Consider the following 18,393-nt stretch of genomic DNA (forward strand, 5'->3'; position numbering starts at 1 on the left):
GGAGAAAAATCTGACGTAGTCTGTAAGAAAACTGCGACTTGGGAGAAGATTTGTTTTCCAGCAAGACAATGACCTCAAGCATAAAGCCAAAGCTACACAGGATATCTTGGAGTGGTCAAATCAGAGTCCGGACCTCAATCCAATTGAGAATTTGTGACTGGGCTTGAAACGGGCTGTTCATTCACAGTCCACATGAAATCTGACAGAGCTTGACCAGTTTGGTAAAGAAGAATGGGGAAAGATTGTAGCGACCACACGTGCAAAACTGACAGAGACCTCTCCGTGCAGTCTCTAGGCTGTAATTGCTGCCAGAGGTGCATCTACTAAATATTGACCTAAAGGGGGTGAATACTTATGCAATCAATTATTTTGTGTTTTATATTTGCAATTAATTTAGATCACTTTGTAGAGATCTGTTTTCACTTTGACACAAAGGCGTCTTTTCCTGTTGATCAGTGTCAAAAAAGCCAAATTAAATCCACTGTGATTCAATGTTGTAAAACAATAAAACATGAAAATTTCCATGGGGGTGAATACATTTTATTCGTGGCTTAAGATAGAAGGAGATGAGTTATACAGCTCTCTTTACATGCACATGCAGTTCAACTCTTTGAGTGATTATGCAGAAAGCTTGAAGTTAATAACTCCTCAGTTAATAACTCATCAGGGGTGATTGATAAGTTCGTGGCCTAAGGTAGAAGGAGATGAGTTATTAACTTCAAATTTTCTGCATAATCAGTCAAAGAGTTGAACTGCACGTGAATGTAACAAGAGCTGTATAACTCATCACTACCTACATTGGCCACGAACTTATCAATCACCCATCTGTGGACACTTTCTGGAGGTCCAAGATCCGTATGCTCCACGACCGCTGGATTAAGTGTGTAAATGTAGGAGGGGATGATGTTGAAAAATAAATGTGCTAGGTTTTATAAAATTGACTCCTTCTACCTTAGGCCACGAACTTATCAAACACCCCTCGTATGTATGTGTGTATGTGTGTATATATATAGTAATGGACCACGTGCTAGAAAATGGGATTAGTATAGATGGGTACCAGGTGGCTGACGTGGTGACGTTGTCAGGGTTGGCTAAAAGCCCTGCTTCTGTGCTGTGCGCCTCTTTTACTCTGTAAGGGAAGTGCTCTGTGTGCTTTGCCCACTAGCAGCAAATCAGGCACATTGTCCTCACATTCACACTCCAGGTGTGTGAAGCTGGCAGCCAAACCCCTGGACTGAAATGTTCCTATTAATGTTTTTTTTTAGAGGAAGCAATAGTCAAGGTCAGATGTGTTATTGATAGCTAATTATGTATACAAAGTACAACACAGAGAATATTTTAAAATTTCATGGGCCACCTGAGACAAATCACTTGCTGAGCCTGTGTTCCCATGACAATCTATACATGGATTTTGTTTTACTGTATCTGCCACAGTAACAGTCACTTGAATAACTGTACTATAGGCTGAAAATTGCTGCTGTCAATATTGGTGGCTGAATGTTTAATGCTTTCAAATGAGTATTTCTGCCACAATTTTAAAGCAGACACTAACCTGTTTATATTAAATGTTTTAAGTGTTCATTTGCTAATATTGCTAGCAGGCTAATATCACTTTCCTGGAGTGCTGCTGATTACTATAAGGTATCAGTTCATCAACACAAATATTGAGTGCATAATTTTTCACAGACTATTTTTGTTCATAACCAAACTAATTGAACATTTTTGGTGATGCTTTTCAGAAAATACAGGCTGTGCCTCTGTCTTGACCCAGTTTTAGTTTATTTTTATCCCTCCATGACCGTGCTTCAGGGTGACTTTCCTCATAATATATGGTTGAAGAAGATATAAAATAGCCATAATTTGTTGAACTCTCCCCTTGGTAACATGGCTGAACATGGGAATTCAGACCAAAGGGCACCGTGCTGCCTCTTCTCATTTCCTCTGAAGATAAAGGAGCCCAATTTCTTTCAATATAATAAATTATTTGTGTGGGTGGGAATAGGACAATGGGCAGAAAAGTAATTTACACCCCTCAGGTGAATCCGTAAGGCGCTTTCCCTACTTATAGACAGTACAAAGATCTTAAGCAACGTTTGCAACCAAGTGATGAACACATGACACCCAGGAGCTAACCTTTACCTTGTAACCGCGATAGATTGTGTAGCTTTGCAACTTACCCAAAGTTGACATTGGGAAACCCAAATAAGTTAATTGTCGGGGCAAACAATAGGCACAATACTGCTAGGGATCAACCTTTCCTGGCCCAAGCCAAATGATATCAGCAGCTCAGATCTGTGAGCAGTGAAACAAGAATGTGAAAAGGGAAATACAGAGGCTGGACTTGACCAAGTTAACGACTTAATTACATGCATTGCTGAAGACTTTTGTCCTGATCCTCTGTAGGCTGACGAACTGGTGTCAGAGAGATGAATTTTTTTTCCATTCATTTGCAGTTCCCATCCAAAGTTGCAAGTTACTTCTGTGGAACCTGGAGAATCACTTTTGATGCTCCAGATGCCATAACATGTACAAATATCCTGGGCCAGCTAAAGAACAGTGCCCGTGTTCTGCGCTAGAACTTAGCAAATGGGATAATGCAAACATATTGAATGGCACATATCTCAAATTCAAAGACACAAAGGCACAAGTGGGAAGTTATTCACTCAAGAATTTGTTGTCAAGCTGCATTATGCAGATGGCACTTGCATTTGCACACACACAGAAGTGAATCTTCAAGCCATTATCAATGCTTTGTGAATCATATGAGAAGATATGCCTTACACTCAGTATGAGTAAGATACAGTATACGTCCTCCATCAAATCACTCTGCTGTATCAGATTTTCTACCAACAGTACAGATTCCATTATAACACTGGAAAAAATATGAACAACTTTCAATGTCTATGAAGGGTCATATTCATACTCATTGGAACAACAATGAAATTCAATCACCATCAGCACAGATACCAGATGATTGAAGAAAAGCATTTTAGAAAATTAAAATCCGCACATGATACAAAACTCGTCATATACTGAGTGGAAGTGATCCCTGCCCTCCTGTGTGCCACAGAAATATGAGCTACCTACAGCAGGCATCTCAAGGCAATGGAAAAATAAGACCAACATTGTCTCTGCAAAATCTTACAAGTTCACTGCAAAGACAAATGAAACAACACCTGTCCTCTCTCAGGCCAACATCACAGGGTTGAGACTTCGGTTTTATTCAGTCAGCTATGTCGGGCTGGTCACATTGTCCACCAAAATAGGATCTATTCCAAATGCTGAGAAAGGAAAAGATTACTGAGTGGACAGTGGAAAAGATTATTTAATTTGTTCAAAGTTTCCCTACTGACTCCTGGGAATCTTTGGCCCATGATCGAGAATCATGGCCCAGGATAGAGAAGGTGCATTTGCAGTAAGTTTGGGAGGTCAGCAGTGGGAGAACAATAAACTTTGTATAAATTATTAATCAGAACTACCCACTCACTGCCCTGTCAACCACACCTACTCTGTCAGCATAAGAGTATGCATTTCCCACATTGATCTCATTAGTCACTTCGTGACCTACAAATCCAGTGCACAAGTCTTCTTCATACCGGCTAAGGATAGTATTTTATCCTATAAATCCTATCATTGGATATCCATGTGACTAACTCTGAGCCTCTAAAGAGCTCCATGCATTAAGTACAATCAAAGGTTTTTTTGAAGGCATGCTGCATCAATAAGCATCTAATTTATGGAGCAACTTCATAAAACGTAATTAATTTTAAAAATGACTTTTGGATGCTAGACCAAATAAATGAAACAGTACTCCAAATAGCAATGTAATCAGTAGATTATTTAAAATGATTCACTACAGATAAAACTTTTGAACAGATGTTTTCCATGCAAGTTCTGAACATTAAGTGTCATTCAGTTTGCTTAAAGAACAGGCTGGGAGGGGTGGAAAAGATCCTAAATTAATTAACTGTACATCAGCATAATTGGGACCATCATAATCTTAAACTAGAATGCCTGCAAAGTGAATATATTTTCCATCCTCCTCAACCTTTTTTCTGAAATCTTCTTTTCCTGTAGAAAATTAAAGATCAAAATCAGAGCAAAATCAACCATGCAAAGTGGTCTTTTATCTTCTAGCTCATCAGTGATGTGATAGAACCACCACATAGCCATTGCACATGTTGGAAAAGCTCCTCAGAAATGGGAAAAATAATCTGAAATTTCAGTATCATCCTTTGCATAGTTCATAACTACTTAAGTATCCTGTCACCAATCTACTGTAATTGTTTCCTTAATCACATCATAATATAAATTATGCTTTATGAGTTACTTTTAAGCCAATGTTTCAATCAATTAGATTTTTACAGCTAGCTACTGATTCCTTTTCTGCCTGAATTAAGTCATCATCATGGAAATTAAACACCAAAAGAATATGACATCACCATCTGTATGTGTCTATTTTGTTTTGTTAATAATGTTTATGGACACTGTAACAAATTGAGTGTACCTACAGTATCTTGGTTTGGTTTAGTAAATAAGGTGTGTGAGACTCCTTATTGTTTGGTAATATGTCGCCTTTTCTGTGTTTCTGCTTAAATTTAATGGGATTTTTATTTATTAAAAATCCAGATATTTTAAATGATCCTTATCCATCCTGCCGATTTTGTCAATGAACTATATACTATCATTATCTCCCATTGAGAGCTGAGCTGAGTATGTATTATCTCAACATTGCAATTTAGTGCCCTCAGTGCAGCTCAGGCACTGTCATTGATGCCCTGCACCGCTGGACAGCCTGCAGTCCAGGAGAATCCTTGAACTCCATCAGCCTGTTGCCTTCTCCCAAGGCAGAACAAGATGAATTCTCTTTTCCTGAGCAAACAGCATCCCTGACATCCCTACTGCAGCTGTGAGCTGCAACCAGTGGTATCTTGCTTGCTCCAGTCTGAAACAATCTCTAACCAAATAAATTGGTGGGGTGGCCAATGTGTCTGTTTCATCCGTTGGCAAAATGTTTCTAGCCACAGGTGAGAGCAATTTGATCCAGCCCACTGGTAATTGAGTGGTCACAGTTTTCCTTTTGATGCAACCACTCTTGGTAAGCAATTTAATACGCATTCATTACTGGCTCTGGCCTTACTGCAGCTGCAGCATGTGTCATGTCATCATCAGTACTACTTTAATGAATTACTGAAATATTAATAAGAAGAGGCCATTTGACCCTTTCATATCCATAATGACTCCTAATATAGTGATCCCCTCAGTCTCATTCAAAGCCCTGCAATTTGTTCTTCCCTCTATACCCATCAACTCCTATTTGACTCTTCTGTCACTTGAGGTGTAATTAACAGAAATAAATGAGGAATAAACTACAGAAGTCCACACCGTCCACTTGGTGTCATCATTTCAGAGACCAGCACGTAAAAGCCATTACAAAGAAGGCATGGCAGTTTTTCTTCATTTTTCTTCGAGTTTTGCACAGATTTGGCATTTCATCTAAAACTTTGACAAACATCTATAGATGCACGAGTGAGAGGATCCTGACTGGTTGCATCATGACCTGGTATTGATACCCCTGTACCCCTCTCACCGGGCTCATATACAAACCTGGCAAAAGTTTAGGGGTAACATGAGGGGGAACTTTTTTACTCAGCGAGTAGTAGCTGTGTGGAACGAGCTTCCAGCAGAAGTGGTTGAGGCAGGTTCAATGTTGATGTTTAAAGTTAAATTGGACAGATATATGGACAGGAAGGGAATGGAGGGTCATGGACCGAGTGCAGGTTGGTGGGACTAGGTGAGAGTAGGAGTTTGGCACGGACTAAAAGGGCCGAGATGGCCTGTTTCCGTGCTGTAGTTGTTATATGGCTTTCAAATCCCTTACTCACTCTTCCTTCAGTTAGTCCTGACGAAGGGTCTCGGCCTGAAACGTCGACTGCGCCTCTTCCTATAGATGCTGCCTGGCCTGCTGCGTTCACCAGCAACTTTGATGTGTGTTGCTTGAATTTCCAGCATCTGCAGAATTCCTGTTGTTTGTGTTATATGGTTATATGGATAGGTTAACAGCCATGTGACACTGCAGTGAGAAGGTCACCTTTCATAAGCAATATACATCCAGGGTCAGAATCATCTGGGTTCAATCGAGCAGGAAAACTGGAATGTTCTGATTAAGGAATTTTGATTGTAGTGAATGCTGTGTAAATACTATCCCATACACAGTTATCCTTTGCCAGGAAATAACAGATCGTGCACTGGCAAAAAATTACAAAGAAAGTATGTTTATCAAATTTTCAACTTTAACAAACAGCTACAGAAAATTAAAGGGCTGATTCCAGTTAAACCAACCCAATGTGCGCAGAAACATTGAAGATCATTTATTAAGTAGTCGGGTGCATCACTTTACTCACGCGCTGAACCCATGTTCTGCATGAAAGACTCCAGGCACAGATTGAATTCCGTCGAAGACCATCTCGAACTAACAGGCTCCCTCAGGAATATTGGCACTTCCTACTTGGAGCCATTCAACATGTACCAAGACGATCCTGATTGGCTGACAAAACATTTCTGAGTTGAACAACATGGCTCCTTATCTTTAGCCAAAGCCAAACCACTCTTACCAGAACAGCACACTGCTTTTGCAGAAAATAAAAGTACTTCACAGGATAACAGAAGAAATCATAACTATGGCAATACACACCAATGTGCAAGAACAGAAAAAGGTGGTGGATACAGCCCATTTCATCACAGGAAAAGCCCTCTCCACCATTGAGCACATCTACAAAGAACACCGCCCACAAGAAAGAAACATCCCTCCTCAAGAGCCCCCGCCATCCAGGCCATATTCTTTTCTCGCTGCTGCCATCAGGAAGGAGGTTCCCACATCACCAGGTTCAGAACAGTTATTACCTTTCAACCATCAAGCACCCGAGCTAGCAAGAAGAAATGCACTCACCTCAACTTTGAAATAATTCCACAACATATGGACTCACTTTCAAAGATTCTAAAACTCATTTTCTCAGTATTATTTATTTACTTACTTATGTATTTTTATTGTTTCTTTTTGTGTTTGCACAGTTTGTCTTCTTTTGTACGTTGGTTGTTTGCCGGTTTTTGTGTTAGCTTTACTTTGATTCTATTGTATTTATTTGTTCTGCTGTGAATGCCTGCAAAAAAGCTGAATCTCAAGCTAGAATCTAGTGAGGTGTACTTGCTGTGATAATATATCTACTGTACTTTGAATTTGTTCATAAAAGAACATGCTGTCATGGTATAGTATGGCATGGTATGTGTAGTATACATAAACTTGAGATCCCAGGTATACTAGCAGATTAGATCCAAAATTAGCACGGTGATAAGAGGCAGAGGGTAGTGGTGGAGAGATGTTTTTCCAGCTGATAGTCTATAACCAGTGGTGGCCTGCAGGGGTCACTGCTAAGACCTTAGTTGTTTGCTATATACATATACATATATATATATTTATTTGTGTGTAAGTGGACTGATGATGAAAATGCTGTTGATGACATGTAATTTGGTGAAGTCATAGACAGCAAAGAAGGTTGCCTAAGGATATACTAGGACAGAGATCAGCTGGAAAGTTGATGGCCAATGGAATTTAATCCAGACAAATGTGATGTAATATATTTTGGGAAATTGAATGCTAACAGTACGTATACAGTAAATAGCAGGAACGGTGTGGGGACTGAGTCCATACTTCCGTTAAGTAGACAAGGCTGTGAAGAAGGTAAGCTTGCCTGCATAGGCTGAGGTATTGAGTATAGGTGTTGGGGTGTCAAGTTGCAGCCGTACAAAGATTGGTTAAAATGCACTTTAAGTGTTGTTTACAGATTTGGTCACTACACTACAGGAAGGCTGTGGTAGGCAGAGTCCACAGAGATTCACCAAGATGTCGTCTGGAGTAGAGGGCTTCACTTATAAGAAGAGATTGTGCAGTTTAGGAAGTGTTAGATGAGGGAACACACAGCTGTCCTCATAAACGGATCAGAAATGGAAAGAGTTAGCAATTTCAAGTTCCTGAGTGTTTAATATCTTTGAAGATCTATCCTGGCCCCAACATATTGATGCAGCAACAAAGAAAGCACAACAGCATCTATATTTCATTAGGACTTTGGGGAGATTTGGTATGTCTGCAAACACAACTCACAAATTTCTATAGCTGTACCATGGACAACATTCTAACTGGCGGCATCACCATCTGGTATGGGTGGGTGGGGGTGGTGGTGTGTGGTGCTACTACATGAGACCGAAATGAGCTGCAGAAAGTCGTAAACTTTGTCAGCTCTTCTGTAGTAACCAGGGCACCTTCAAGGAGCAATGCCTCAAATAGGCAGCATCCGTCATTAAGGACCTTCATCACCCAGGTCTTGCCTTGTTCTCAATGCTACCATCAGGAAGGAGGTACAGAAGCCTAGAGGTACACACTCAGCAGTTCAGGAACAGCTTCTTCCCTTCTGCCATTCAATTTCTGAATGGATATTGAGCCCTATCTCACTACGTTTTTATTTGTATTTTTGCACAACTTATTTAATTTTACTAATTTAATGAAATTTTACTGTAATTCACTTTTTTTCTATTTTTTTTTGTATTGTACTGCTGCCACAAAGAGAACAAATTTCACGACATGTACCAGTGATATCAAGTTTGATCTGATTCTGAGATTGCATAGGCTGGATTTATGCACACTAGAAGGTAGGAGGCCGAGGAGTGACGTTATTTAGCGGGGATCCCCAAACTTTTTAATGCCATAGACACCTACCATTAACTGAGGTGTCCGTGGACCCAGGTTGGAAACCTCTATTATAGAGCTTCATAAAATTTTGAGCGATAAAATAGATTTTTTAGCTGAAAATAGATAGGAAATATGGTTGGTGTTCTCTCCCCAGGGCAGGGGAGACTAGAATTAGGCAGCACAGGTTTTAGGAGAGGGGTGAGAAATTTAAAGGAGTTCTGTGGGTCATGTTTCTCACATAGTACGTGGTGGTTTCTGGAACGAGCTGCCAGAGTGATGATAGAAGCAGCATAGTTCTGCCATGATTATACTCGCACTGGTGACCCACAAGGGCTGTACCCTCAGCCCCCTACTTCACTTCCCATACACTCACTACAGTGTGGCCAAATTCTGTTCTACCTCCATCTACCAGTCTGCAGATGACACCTCCGGGGTGGGTTAGATCTCAAATAATGAAGAGGCGGAGCACAGGAAGGAGATAGGGAGCCCTGTGACACGGGGTCAAGTCTTCAACCTTTCCCTCAGTGTCGGGAGAACAAAAGAGCTGGTCATTGTTTTCAGGAGTGGGAGGAAGTAGCTGCTCATCAGTGGTGCTGAGGTGGAGAAGATTGAGCAACCTAAACAAGAGTAATAGCTTTTCCTGGTCCGACCATTAGATGTTACTGCCAAGGAAGCTCACAGTGGTTTCCACTTCCTGAGAAGGCTACCAAAATTTGACATTTCCCCATTGACCCATACCAATTTTTATAGATGCACCATTGGAAGCGTCCTATCTGGATATATCACTGCTGTACCAAAGACCACAAGAAATTGGAGATGGTTGTGGGCACAGTTCAGTCCATCACAAAAGCCAGCCTCCCCTTGCTGGACTCTGTTAACACGGACATGATGACAGGAAGTAATGGCCTGTAGCAGCAAAGCTGTGGGTACAAATATCATAGCCATTATTTCTGAATACAGCATAGCTATTGTTTACATATATCGATAGAGCGCTCATAAAACCTTGCAGCTAAGCACCCTTTTGGAAGATCTGTTGGCAATCACTGTATCATCAGGCGCAGGAATAGTAATCGGTTCAATACTAGAACCTTTAAAATGTTATCTCTTTCAAGAAAGACATAGAAGCAAGTTGGAAGAAAGTCTCATGTTTTCCCATTGTATAAATTATAAAGTAAATTATGCACCATATACAGCCAATGACACCACTGCCCTTGGCAGAACCACAGGTGCCAATAAGGGGGCTTGCAGGAGTGAGCTAAATTAGCTGGTTGAGTGGTACCATACCGACAACCTTGCACTCAACATCAGCAAAACTAAGGAATTGATTGTGGGCTTCAGGAAGGGAAAGTCAGGAGAACATGAACCCGTTTTCATTGAGGAGTCAACAGCATCAATCTCCTGGGTGTCAATATCTCAGAGATCTATGCTGGGTCCAATGTATTGATGCAATCACAAAGAAGGCATACCAGTGGCTTTACACTAATAGAAGTTAGAGGAAATTTGATATATTCCCAAAGACTGCAAATCTCGATGGATGTACTGTGGAGAGCATTCTCACTGGATGCATTACCATCCAGTATAGAAGCTCCAATGCACATGATTGAAAGAGGCTGCAGAGGATTGTAGACACAGCCCACTTCATCACGGTCACAAGCCTCCCCACCATTGAGGACATTTTCAAAAGGCCGTGCATCAAGGAAGTGTCATCCATCACTAAGGACCCTCACCATCCAGAATATGCCATCTTCCTATTATTACCATCAGGGAGGTGGTACAGTTATCTGAAGATGCACACTCATCTCTTTTGGAACAGTTTCTTCCCCACTGCCATCCGATTTCTGAATGGTCTTTGAACCCATGAACACTATCTCAGTATTCCTCTCTTGCACTCTTTCTTCTTATTATTTTTATTGTAACTTACAGTAATGTTTAGGTCTTGCACTGCACTGCTACCACAAAAACAACAAACTTCATGACATATGCCAGTGATAATAAGCCCAATTCTGATTCTGATTCATTGTATTTAGGTACTGTCAATGCTTCAGTTACTTGTAGTTTCACTTTCATTTAAAATCATTTAATTCTCCTCATGTTCTCATTTGCCTACTTTAACTGATTTAGTAACATTTCCAAACTGCATGTGGACCACGAGAAGGACCCAATAACATCTGTCTACTCAAGTTTTCTCAAATTAAACAATTCCTTCAAATGGAATGTAGCAGTAATAATATAACTTCTCAGAATGCCATTGATGGAAAACAAAATCCAGGAGAAATGAAACCACATGTGTAATTTTCTAGGAAGATTTTGATGGAAGCCTTCAAAAAGCCCTGAAAAGATTAAGGTATTTTGTTTCTGGAAAGCAAATTTTTAGCACTTTTAGAAAGCAAATAACTCTTGATATAGGGTCTTGGACCAAAACGTCAACTGTTTAGTCCCTTCCATAGATGCTACCTGACTTGCTGAGTTACTCCAGCATTTTGAGTGCATTGATTTAATATGCATTTGCAGTTTTGATGATAATTAATATTAACTTTAATTAATATTAATTTTGATGTTATCCTTATGTTTGTGTTTATACTCTTCCTTAACCAAATTCACTCCTTTAATTTCTCTCAGCCCCATCTCCCTCCGAGGTATCTGCAATGCCAGCTTCTTGACTGTGAGAGAATCAAGAATTGTGATTGTCATAGAGCATGGATACAAATGCCTCAGCCTAACTTGTCCATGCTAACCAAGTTGTCTACCGGAATTAGTCCCATCTGCCAGCACTTAGTCCGTATTCTTCTAAGCCTTTGACTATCCCCATACTTGATCATTTCACTATTAGTTGTACTCTCTACTGCTATCAAGTCCTCAGCTCTGGAATTCTCTCCCTACGCTTCTCCAGCACTCTTTATCTTTTATACTTTAAGATGCTCTTCGACTATGTCTGTCCATGTCAAATTTTGACCCACAACATGGTACTTATTAAATTACATTACAAATACAAGTTGCTGTTGCATATTCTGCATTTTAAAATGAATATACTGGTGCACATTTTCTTAACAAAACAGCAAGTAAGATTACAGAGCTCAGAAAATTGGAATGCTTTCGTAGGTGTGTAGTGAATAGAGAAGATGGTGCTACTTTGTTTGATGTTTTTACAGTTTGAGCACAGCAAGATAATATTTAAAACACTTGGCAAAAGCTATGTCCCTCAGAATAAACAATTGAAGATAACTGCCATTAAAGTGTGTTATCTCATTTAATGTCTCCCGCTGTGCTATATTTCAGACAAAATCAATCAGTTATGAGCAACACGTGATTGATAAAAGAACAATAAATTGAATCTGTTTCTAAACGAAATGATTCAGAGAAGCATTTTGTTGGGAAAAAATATGCACTCACTGTTAAAAAGCGAGTAATTATACAATTGCATTCCAAGTCATTTGCGGAAAGGATGAGTAAGATGGATGAAAGGAAGTCAACCCTTGGACCAATATCAGAGCCCTTCCTCAACAATGCAGGTAAATTTCCATCAGCCACACTCAGAAATTAATGGGGGTGATTTTGGGGACCACACCTACTTGTAAGTATTTTCCATGTCTTCTTTTCTTCATCATAATACTGAACGAGGTTGCTTGGAAGTCGATCTGGACCAGGAGGCAATCCACCAACCAATAACAGGAGTTTCTTACTGGAGCGAATTCTGGAAAAAAGTATTCAAAGAAAATTGAGAGTTTCATTATGCAAAATGAGTATGTCCCATGATATGAGTGTTGGAATAGATTCTGTCAAATCGTTATTTCCTTACTAAAAGTCTCGGTCTGGTTTAGAATTGCTACGTATATAATTTGGAAGTGGATCACAGGGTTTTTGAAGTATCTGTCCTATAAAATTTTAAAACTGTGAACAAATATCCAATGTATTTTTTTTCTCTGGTGTTTTTTGTTGTAATTCTTAATTTTGACAATGAATAATGTAACGTCATCAACTGTGGGGTTTCGGAGTTGAATGCATCTTATTTCCAAATAATATTTACACACACACACACACACACACACACACACACACACACACTTCAGGGAGAGGTCACTGTACACTTCAGGAGCAGAAATCCTAGATTGACCTCTAAATGTTATTGGTGCTAATTGTACCTCTGCCATCGTAGGATGTTAACACAGCACAGACCAGGGCCATCTGTTCTGTTTAGGCCAACGAACCAGAATGTTCACGAGATAAGCCATCAGGGATTGTCAAAATCATATTCTTAAATTTTTTCATTAAATGGACACGCTTAATGCTAAATTTCCAAATAAATTTTCACAAATAGCAAAACCACTCGAGGTACAATTTTTCCATCTACCTTGCATTGATTTTGGCTTTTATAATGCTGGCAAACTTGTTTGTTATCCAAAAGATCCAAGTACAATAGTAAACCAATCTCAGATTCAGGAGAGTTATGTCAGTCCCATTGGATAATATTGTCATTAATCGATGCCATTTGTCTCCAGTCACCATGAGAATGCCAGCAAGAATGTGTAAAACAGGAGCAACAAGTGGCAATGCATCCCCTGGAGCTTATTCTTCCATTTTGTGAAATCATGGTTAATTTAGCTTTTGACCTCAGCTCCATTTCATTGTCTTCATGTTCTCCAATGACGCTTCTGCAATTCACAAATCAGCCTGAATACTAGGTGTATTCAATGACTTAGATCAACCCTTTATCTTAACCATCTGGACGTATCTATCCTGTCAAGCCCTTGAACCTGGGGGCACTCTGCTCAACTTGTCCTCACAAGACATACTCCTCATCCCAGGAACCAGTTAAATGAACCTTTGCTGAAGAAGTTATCTCATTTGCACATGTATTAAATTCAACCCATGGAAGAATTCAAATTATTGAATTTGTTTCTTCATAAAAGTATCCATGTACCTCATTGCCTGTAAATGGCAACACCACAGAATGAATTCCACAGATTTAGACTGAACCAGATTTGAACCTCAGTTAGTACTGATTTGGTCTGGATGTAGAACACTATCAAGCTGACTCTATGTACTCCGAAGCCTCTAGCAATGTACTACGCAGGCCCTGCACCTAAAATGCCCCAATAGTCTCTGACAGCAGGCAAAACTGAGCTCACAGCTTTGCCTCCTGTCAGTCAGACAAGCTTTTCAATGTCTCTAATATTCAAATATATTTGAAAGTTATCACAATGGATACATTATAATAATGAGAGAAATTCTGAGAAATTCCAACAAGACATTGCTCCATTGTTAGATTTCACATGTTTGGAATTTCTTTGTGACAAATTAGCTGAATGTTGGTCATTCTCTTCAAAGGCAATGACCAGAACCAAAAATGGTTTTCTTCCTCCGCTATAAAACATGATTAATTTCTAACTTTTTCTCATTGCAATGAAATATATTGCCTGACCTATCACCATCGGCTCTGATTTTATTTCAGATTCCCAGGACCTACAGCTTGCTCTTAACTTGTGCATTTCCTAATGCTTAGAGAGTGAAGGGCAAAGACCAGGTATGTGAAAGGGAAAGGTACAATGAAATCCACTCTGAGTATGAAGTTACAATCTGAAGCATTTTTCAAAATGGAAATATTATTAACTCTTGAGGTAACTAATCAAAATCACTGTCATCTGCTTAACTATATAATAACGCAAGAGAGAGCCATCAGTTTTACAAAGATTTAAAACATATTGTATGCAGAGCAGAAAGACAGAACTTTTGAAACTTTTGTGGCTCGTTTTATGTGTCTAAAGCTTGTGCGAACTTACATCACCTAAAAGTGAGTGGTAAGGCTGCAGGTGATGATATAGACAAAGACAAGTAATGTCCAAAAGGGTTGGCTGAAATTGTTCATGGGGGGGGGGAGGGGTTATTTGCCTGAGTAAGGGTATAATTATGATAAGACTGGTTTACTTTGGAAGCACCTGCTAGATCTTACTTTCATTGCAAAGGGGAAAAATTGAATGCCTGAATTCAAAGTGGCAAAGTATCATCAAACTTTGTTGCCCGGACAACAATGCCGTTAGATTCTGTAGGCTGATTCCTCTTCAGGTGTATCATGAAGAAAACCTTAGACTCTGAAGGGTATTCATAAGTGCTCTCTCTCCTTCTGAAATGGATATCTAACCAGAAGCTACAAGTGGTTATTGTAATATCTGAGACTGTATTTTACTTGAATAGGACTGATAAGATCTCTGTATCAGCTGGCACAGATTCAAAGGTCTGACTGGTCTCAATCTATATTATAAGGAGATATGAAATATAAAATTATAACCCAGCTGACCTACCATCATTAGTAAGAAAAATAGTGGGATCTATTAAAGATGTGGAAACACAGTACTGAATTTAGAAAATAAGCACAGAATTGGATGTCAGCATGGACTTATGAAAAGAAACACAAGAGACTACAGATGCAGTAATTGGATGCAAAGTATAAAATGCTGGATCAACTCAGCAAATCACGTCCTGATGCAGGGTCTCAACCTGAATGGGCAACCACCACTTTCCCTCCACAGATGCTTAACTTTCTGTGTTTTTCTTGCAGTTCGTTTTTTGTTTCATGAAAGGAAAATTATGTCTGGCAAATTCCGTAACACTTTCTAAGTTTGTAACTAGCAGGATAAGTAAGAAGGAACCAGAGATAGGAATGAACAACCAGAAATAAATGAGTTATTAGGGGGTACCATAGGCAACAGTGTTAGGGTTCCAGCATTTTGAAGCCTAAAAAGAGACAATGCAAACTAATTCTAAATTTCCTTCATTTTATAAGAATCTGAGGTGAACTCATTGTATCTACAGAACTTTTACATAGCTTGACAAGTAGATCCATAGCTTTGTTTAAAAAAATGAGTCACAGTAAGATACATAAGATCTGCCTTACAGGATTGAGATGACAAGAAATTTCTTCATCCAAATGGTAATGAACCTTTGGTATTCTCTGTCCAAGACAACTGTGGAAGTTCAATCACAAAAATATATGCAATACAGAGATTGATTTCCAGATATTAATGGAGTCAAGGTATGTGGTGCTGATGTAAGATTGGCCATGATCTTATCTATGTGACAGAACGGTTACAAGTAGCTGACACCTGTTTCGATTTCTTATCTTCCTGACCACCTTGACAGTAAAACTTTATTAAAATTTTCAATTATATGTTTTTTACAATAAATTTGTAATTGCACTTAAAGCAAACAATTATTCTGATTTGCCTTTTCAGTCTGTGGAGAAGCATCTCTACGCAACATTCAGCTAAGTCATGATTAACACTGGCAATGTAAGGTGTGGCAATTAATACTTGCAAGACTTTATATCTAATATTCAGTTTAGGTGAGCAGTAGGAAATGCATTCAATCATAGTTGACTTAAATCACAATTTGACTTTGATTTATTATTATTCAAGCCAAGGTGGTTCTGCAAATGTTTGCAATTTACTAACAGAATCAAGAGAACGATCAACTTTAATATAGAATGTCATCAAAACAGCATCACTGCTGCTATATTAAAGTATTTCTTAGTTTGCTTTTGGAGACAAAGTAAGAAGAATGGAATTAAGGTGCAACATTTGCAACATTGTCTGACAATCAACTTGTCTGATTTGTGAATAAATTTATTTCTCCATGTTGGCGTAATGTTTAGTAAGTTAGAGTAAACATGATCACACATATTAAACAGCAAAAGCGTTTATTGACTGCTATATCCAGACACGAACATATTTAAATCAGGAAAAAAAGAATTGTTTTTATTGTTAAATCCCATTTCACATGTTAGAAAAGTGCTGGAAAAAATCTCTGCAGGTCAGACAGCATCTATGGAAAGAGAAACAGTTAATATCTCAGTTCTGAGAACATCACTGGCACAACTGTTGATATGTATTTCATTCAGATCCTCAGGAAGTTTGCTTTCAGTTTTGATCTTTTATAGAAAACTGAACCTATCAGGTTTATTTCAGTGCCTGTAGAGATTATCGGTTGAAAACTTCACTTTAGTATCATTTTACTCAATGTAATTCTATACAGCCATCATGTATAAATACCAATAAATCATAATATATGTATACATTAATGTATATTACTATTACCTCAAAATTTATTAAGAAAAATAATCAAAGCTTTGAGATGATATATGCATTATGTGCTGAAAAACATCTAGATTCAGAAATAAAATGCAGTGCATCACAAAATCTTTCTGTTCTGTGGTATGTTAATGTCTTTGTGCTACTCGGCCTATTGGCACATCCATCCATACAATGGATCTTGTTTTATTAAGATTATTGCAACTGCTGTGCAGTGAATAAGAAAAACCTCAAGATAGTTTCACACCTAACATAAGGATATGCACTCTGCCACCTCTACATGAAATGGCTCTATCTTTTACTTCTGTCATCAACAGAACATACTCCATGAAAACAAAAGAGAAAATAAGTAACTTTATGAGCACTCCTTCAAAGGCTGGAATTTATTTTGGATCAGTGCTCATTATGAAGAGATCAACAAGAATGAGTGCAAATGGTATAAAGAAGTTAAACATAATGATTGATATCAATAATATGATCACAAATAATACTGAAATATCTAGTCTGCATTAAACGTAACTGTTGTGTACATCAAAGCGCATTGGAATGAAGAATGAGGAAATGAACAATAAATTAAATCCTCAAAGATAAGAAATCAGCGAAAAGACCAATCTGCTTATTAAATATTCCATCTTTCAAGTTTCAAGCAAGTCCTTGTCCATTCCCTTTGTCTCTACTCAATTAGAAATCAATACAATCCTTTTGTGAATATATCTATGCCAATCTTTTCCCAAAGTCAACAAATACACTTGAGATTAAACAAATTTAAGGGTAATTGTGCAGTAACATTTCCAAGCAAATAGTAAGGGGTTTCCCAGGAAATCTTCCTTTCAGTAAATCACAGGCTGCAGGTGTTCTGAAATGCAATGACTGTGAGAGGTGAATGCCATTGGGAGTTCCAAAGGACAGATCATTTCTTTAACTTCCTGAATATAAAACACACTGTCACATTACTCTGTACTGGTTTTATGCAAAATATCTCTTTAGACCTTTCTTACTGATACTCATCATTATGAAAGCAAGGAGATAACCTTTTTAATCTTTCCTGTTCTAATAACATTTGATTGATCTTTTCCAAGCTATGAAATGGCCTTGTGACCTTTGTTTTCAGAGCAACTGAATTATTGCTGAATCCCGTGGATCATTTTTAATCCAGCTCTTCCTCATTTGTAGCTCTCAGCAAATTTTGACAGTCCATGAGAATTACGTTAGAAATGACAAAATGTATAAAGCTGTTGTAAACAATCGGATCTATAGTTTAGAAGAATCCTGTTGATTTTGGCAATGATGCTGAGATGGCCAACGATCACCCTTTATGATACGGAATGAGTCAGAAAAGAAAGTGGAGCTGAAGGCTGACATTTGGAGCACCTACATCTGGAGAAGTCATAATCAAACAGAAACGTGAATAGGTATGAAAAGGGAAACAAATAAAGAGGAAAAGTGAACAACAGGAGAGATAATGGGAATAGGCAGAGGAGGAGTATACAAAGGCACAGAATTTTCTTTCTCCCCTTCATCAGATTTTGTTTTTCTTCTCTGTAGCTTCTCACTGTCTTTGCACATCTG

At 38.6% G+C, this 18,393-nt stretch overlaps 1 protein-coding gene across 1 annotated transcript in view; it reads right to left on the minus strand.

The window, feature by feature from the left end:
* klhl14 (kelch-like family member 14) overlaps positions 1–18,393 on the minus strand; it is a 160,811-nt gene that overhangs the window by 126,887 nt on the left and 15,531 nt on the right. The window contains exon 3 of the mRNA XM_063041632.1: positions 12,313–12,434. Within this exon, the coding sequence (XP_062897702.1) occupies positions 12,313–12,434 (122 nt within the window). The remainder of the gene's footprint in view (positions 1–12,312; positions 12,435–18,393) is intronic.

Source organism: Mobula hypostoma, chromosome 1, assembly GCF_963921235.1.
Source record: "Mobula hypostoma chromosome 1, sMobHyp1.1, whole genome shotgun sequence".
Lineage (NCBI taxonomy): Eukaryota > Metazoa > Chordata > Chondrichthyes > Myliobatiformes > Myliobatidae > Mobula > Mobula hypostoma.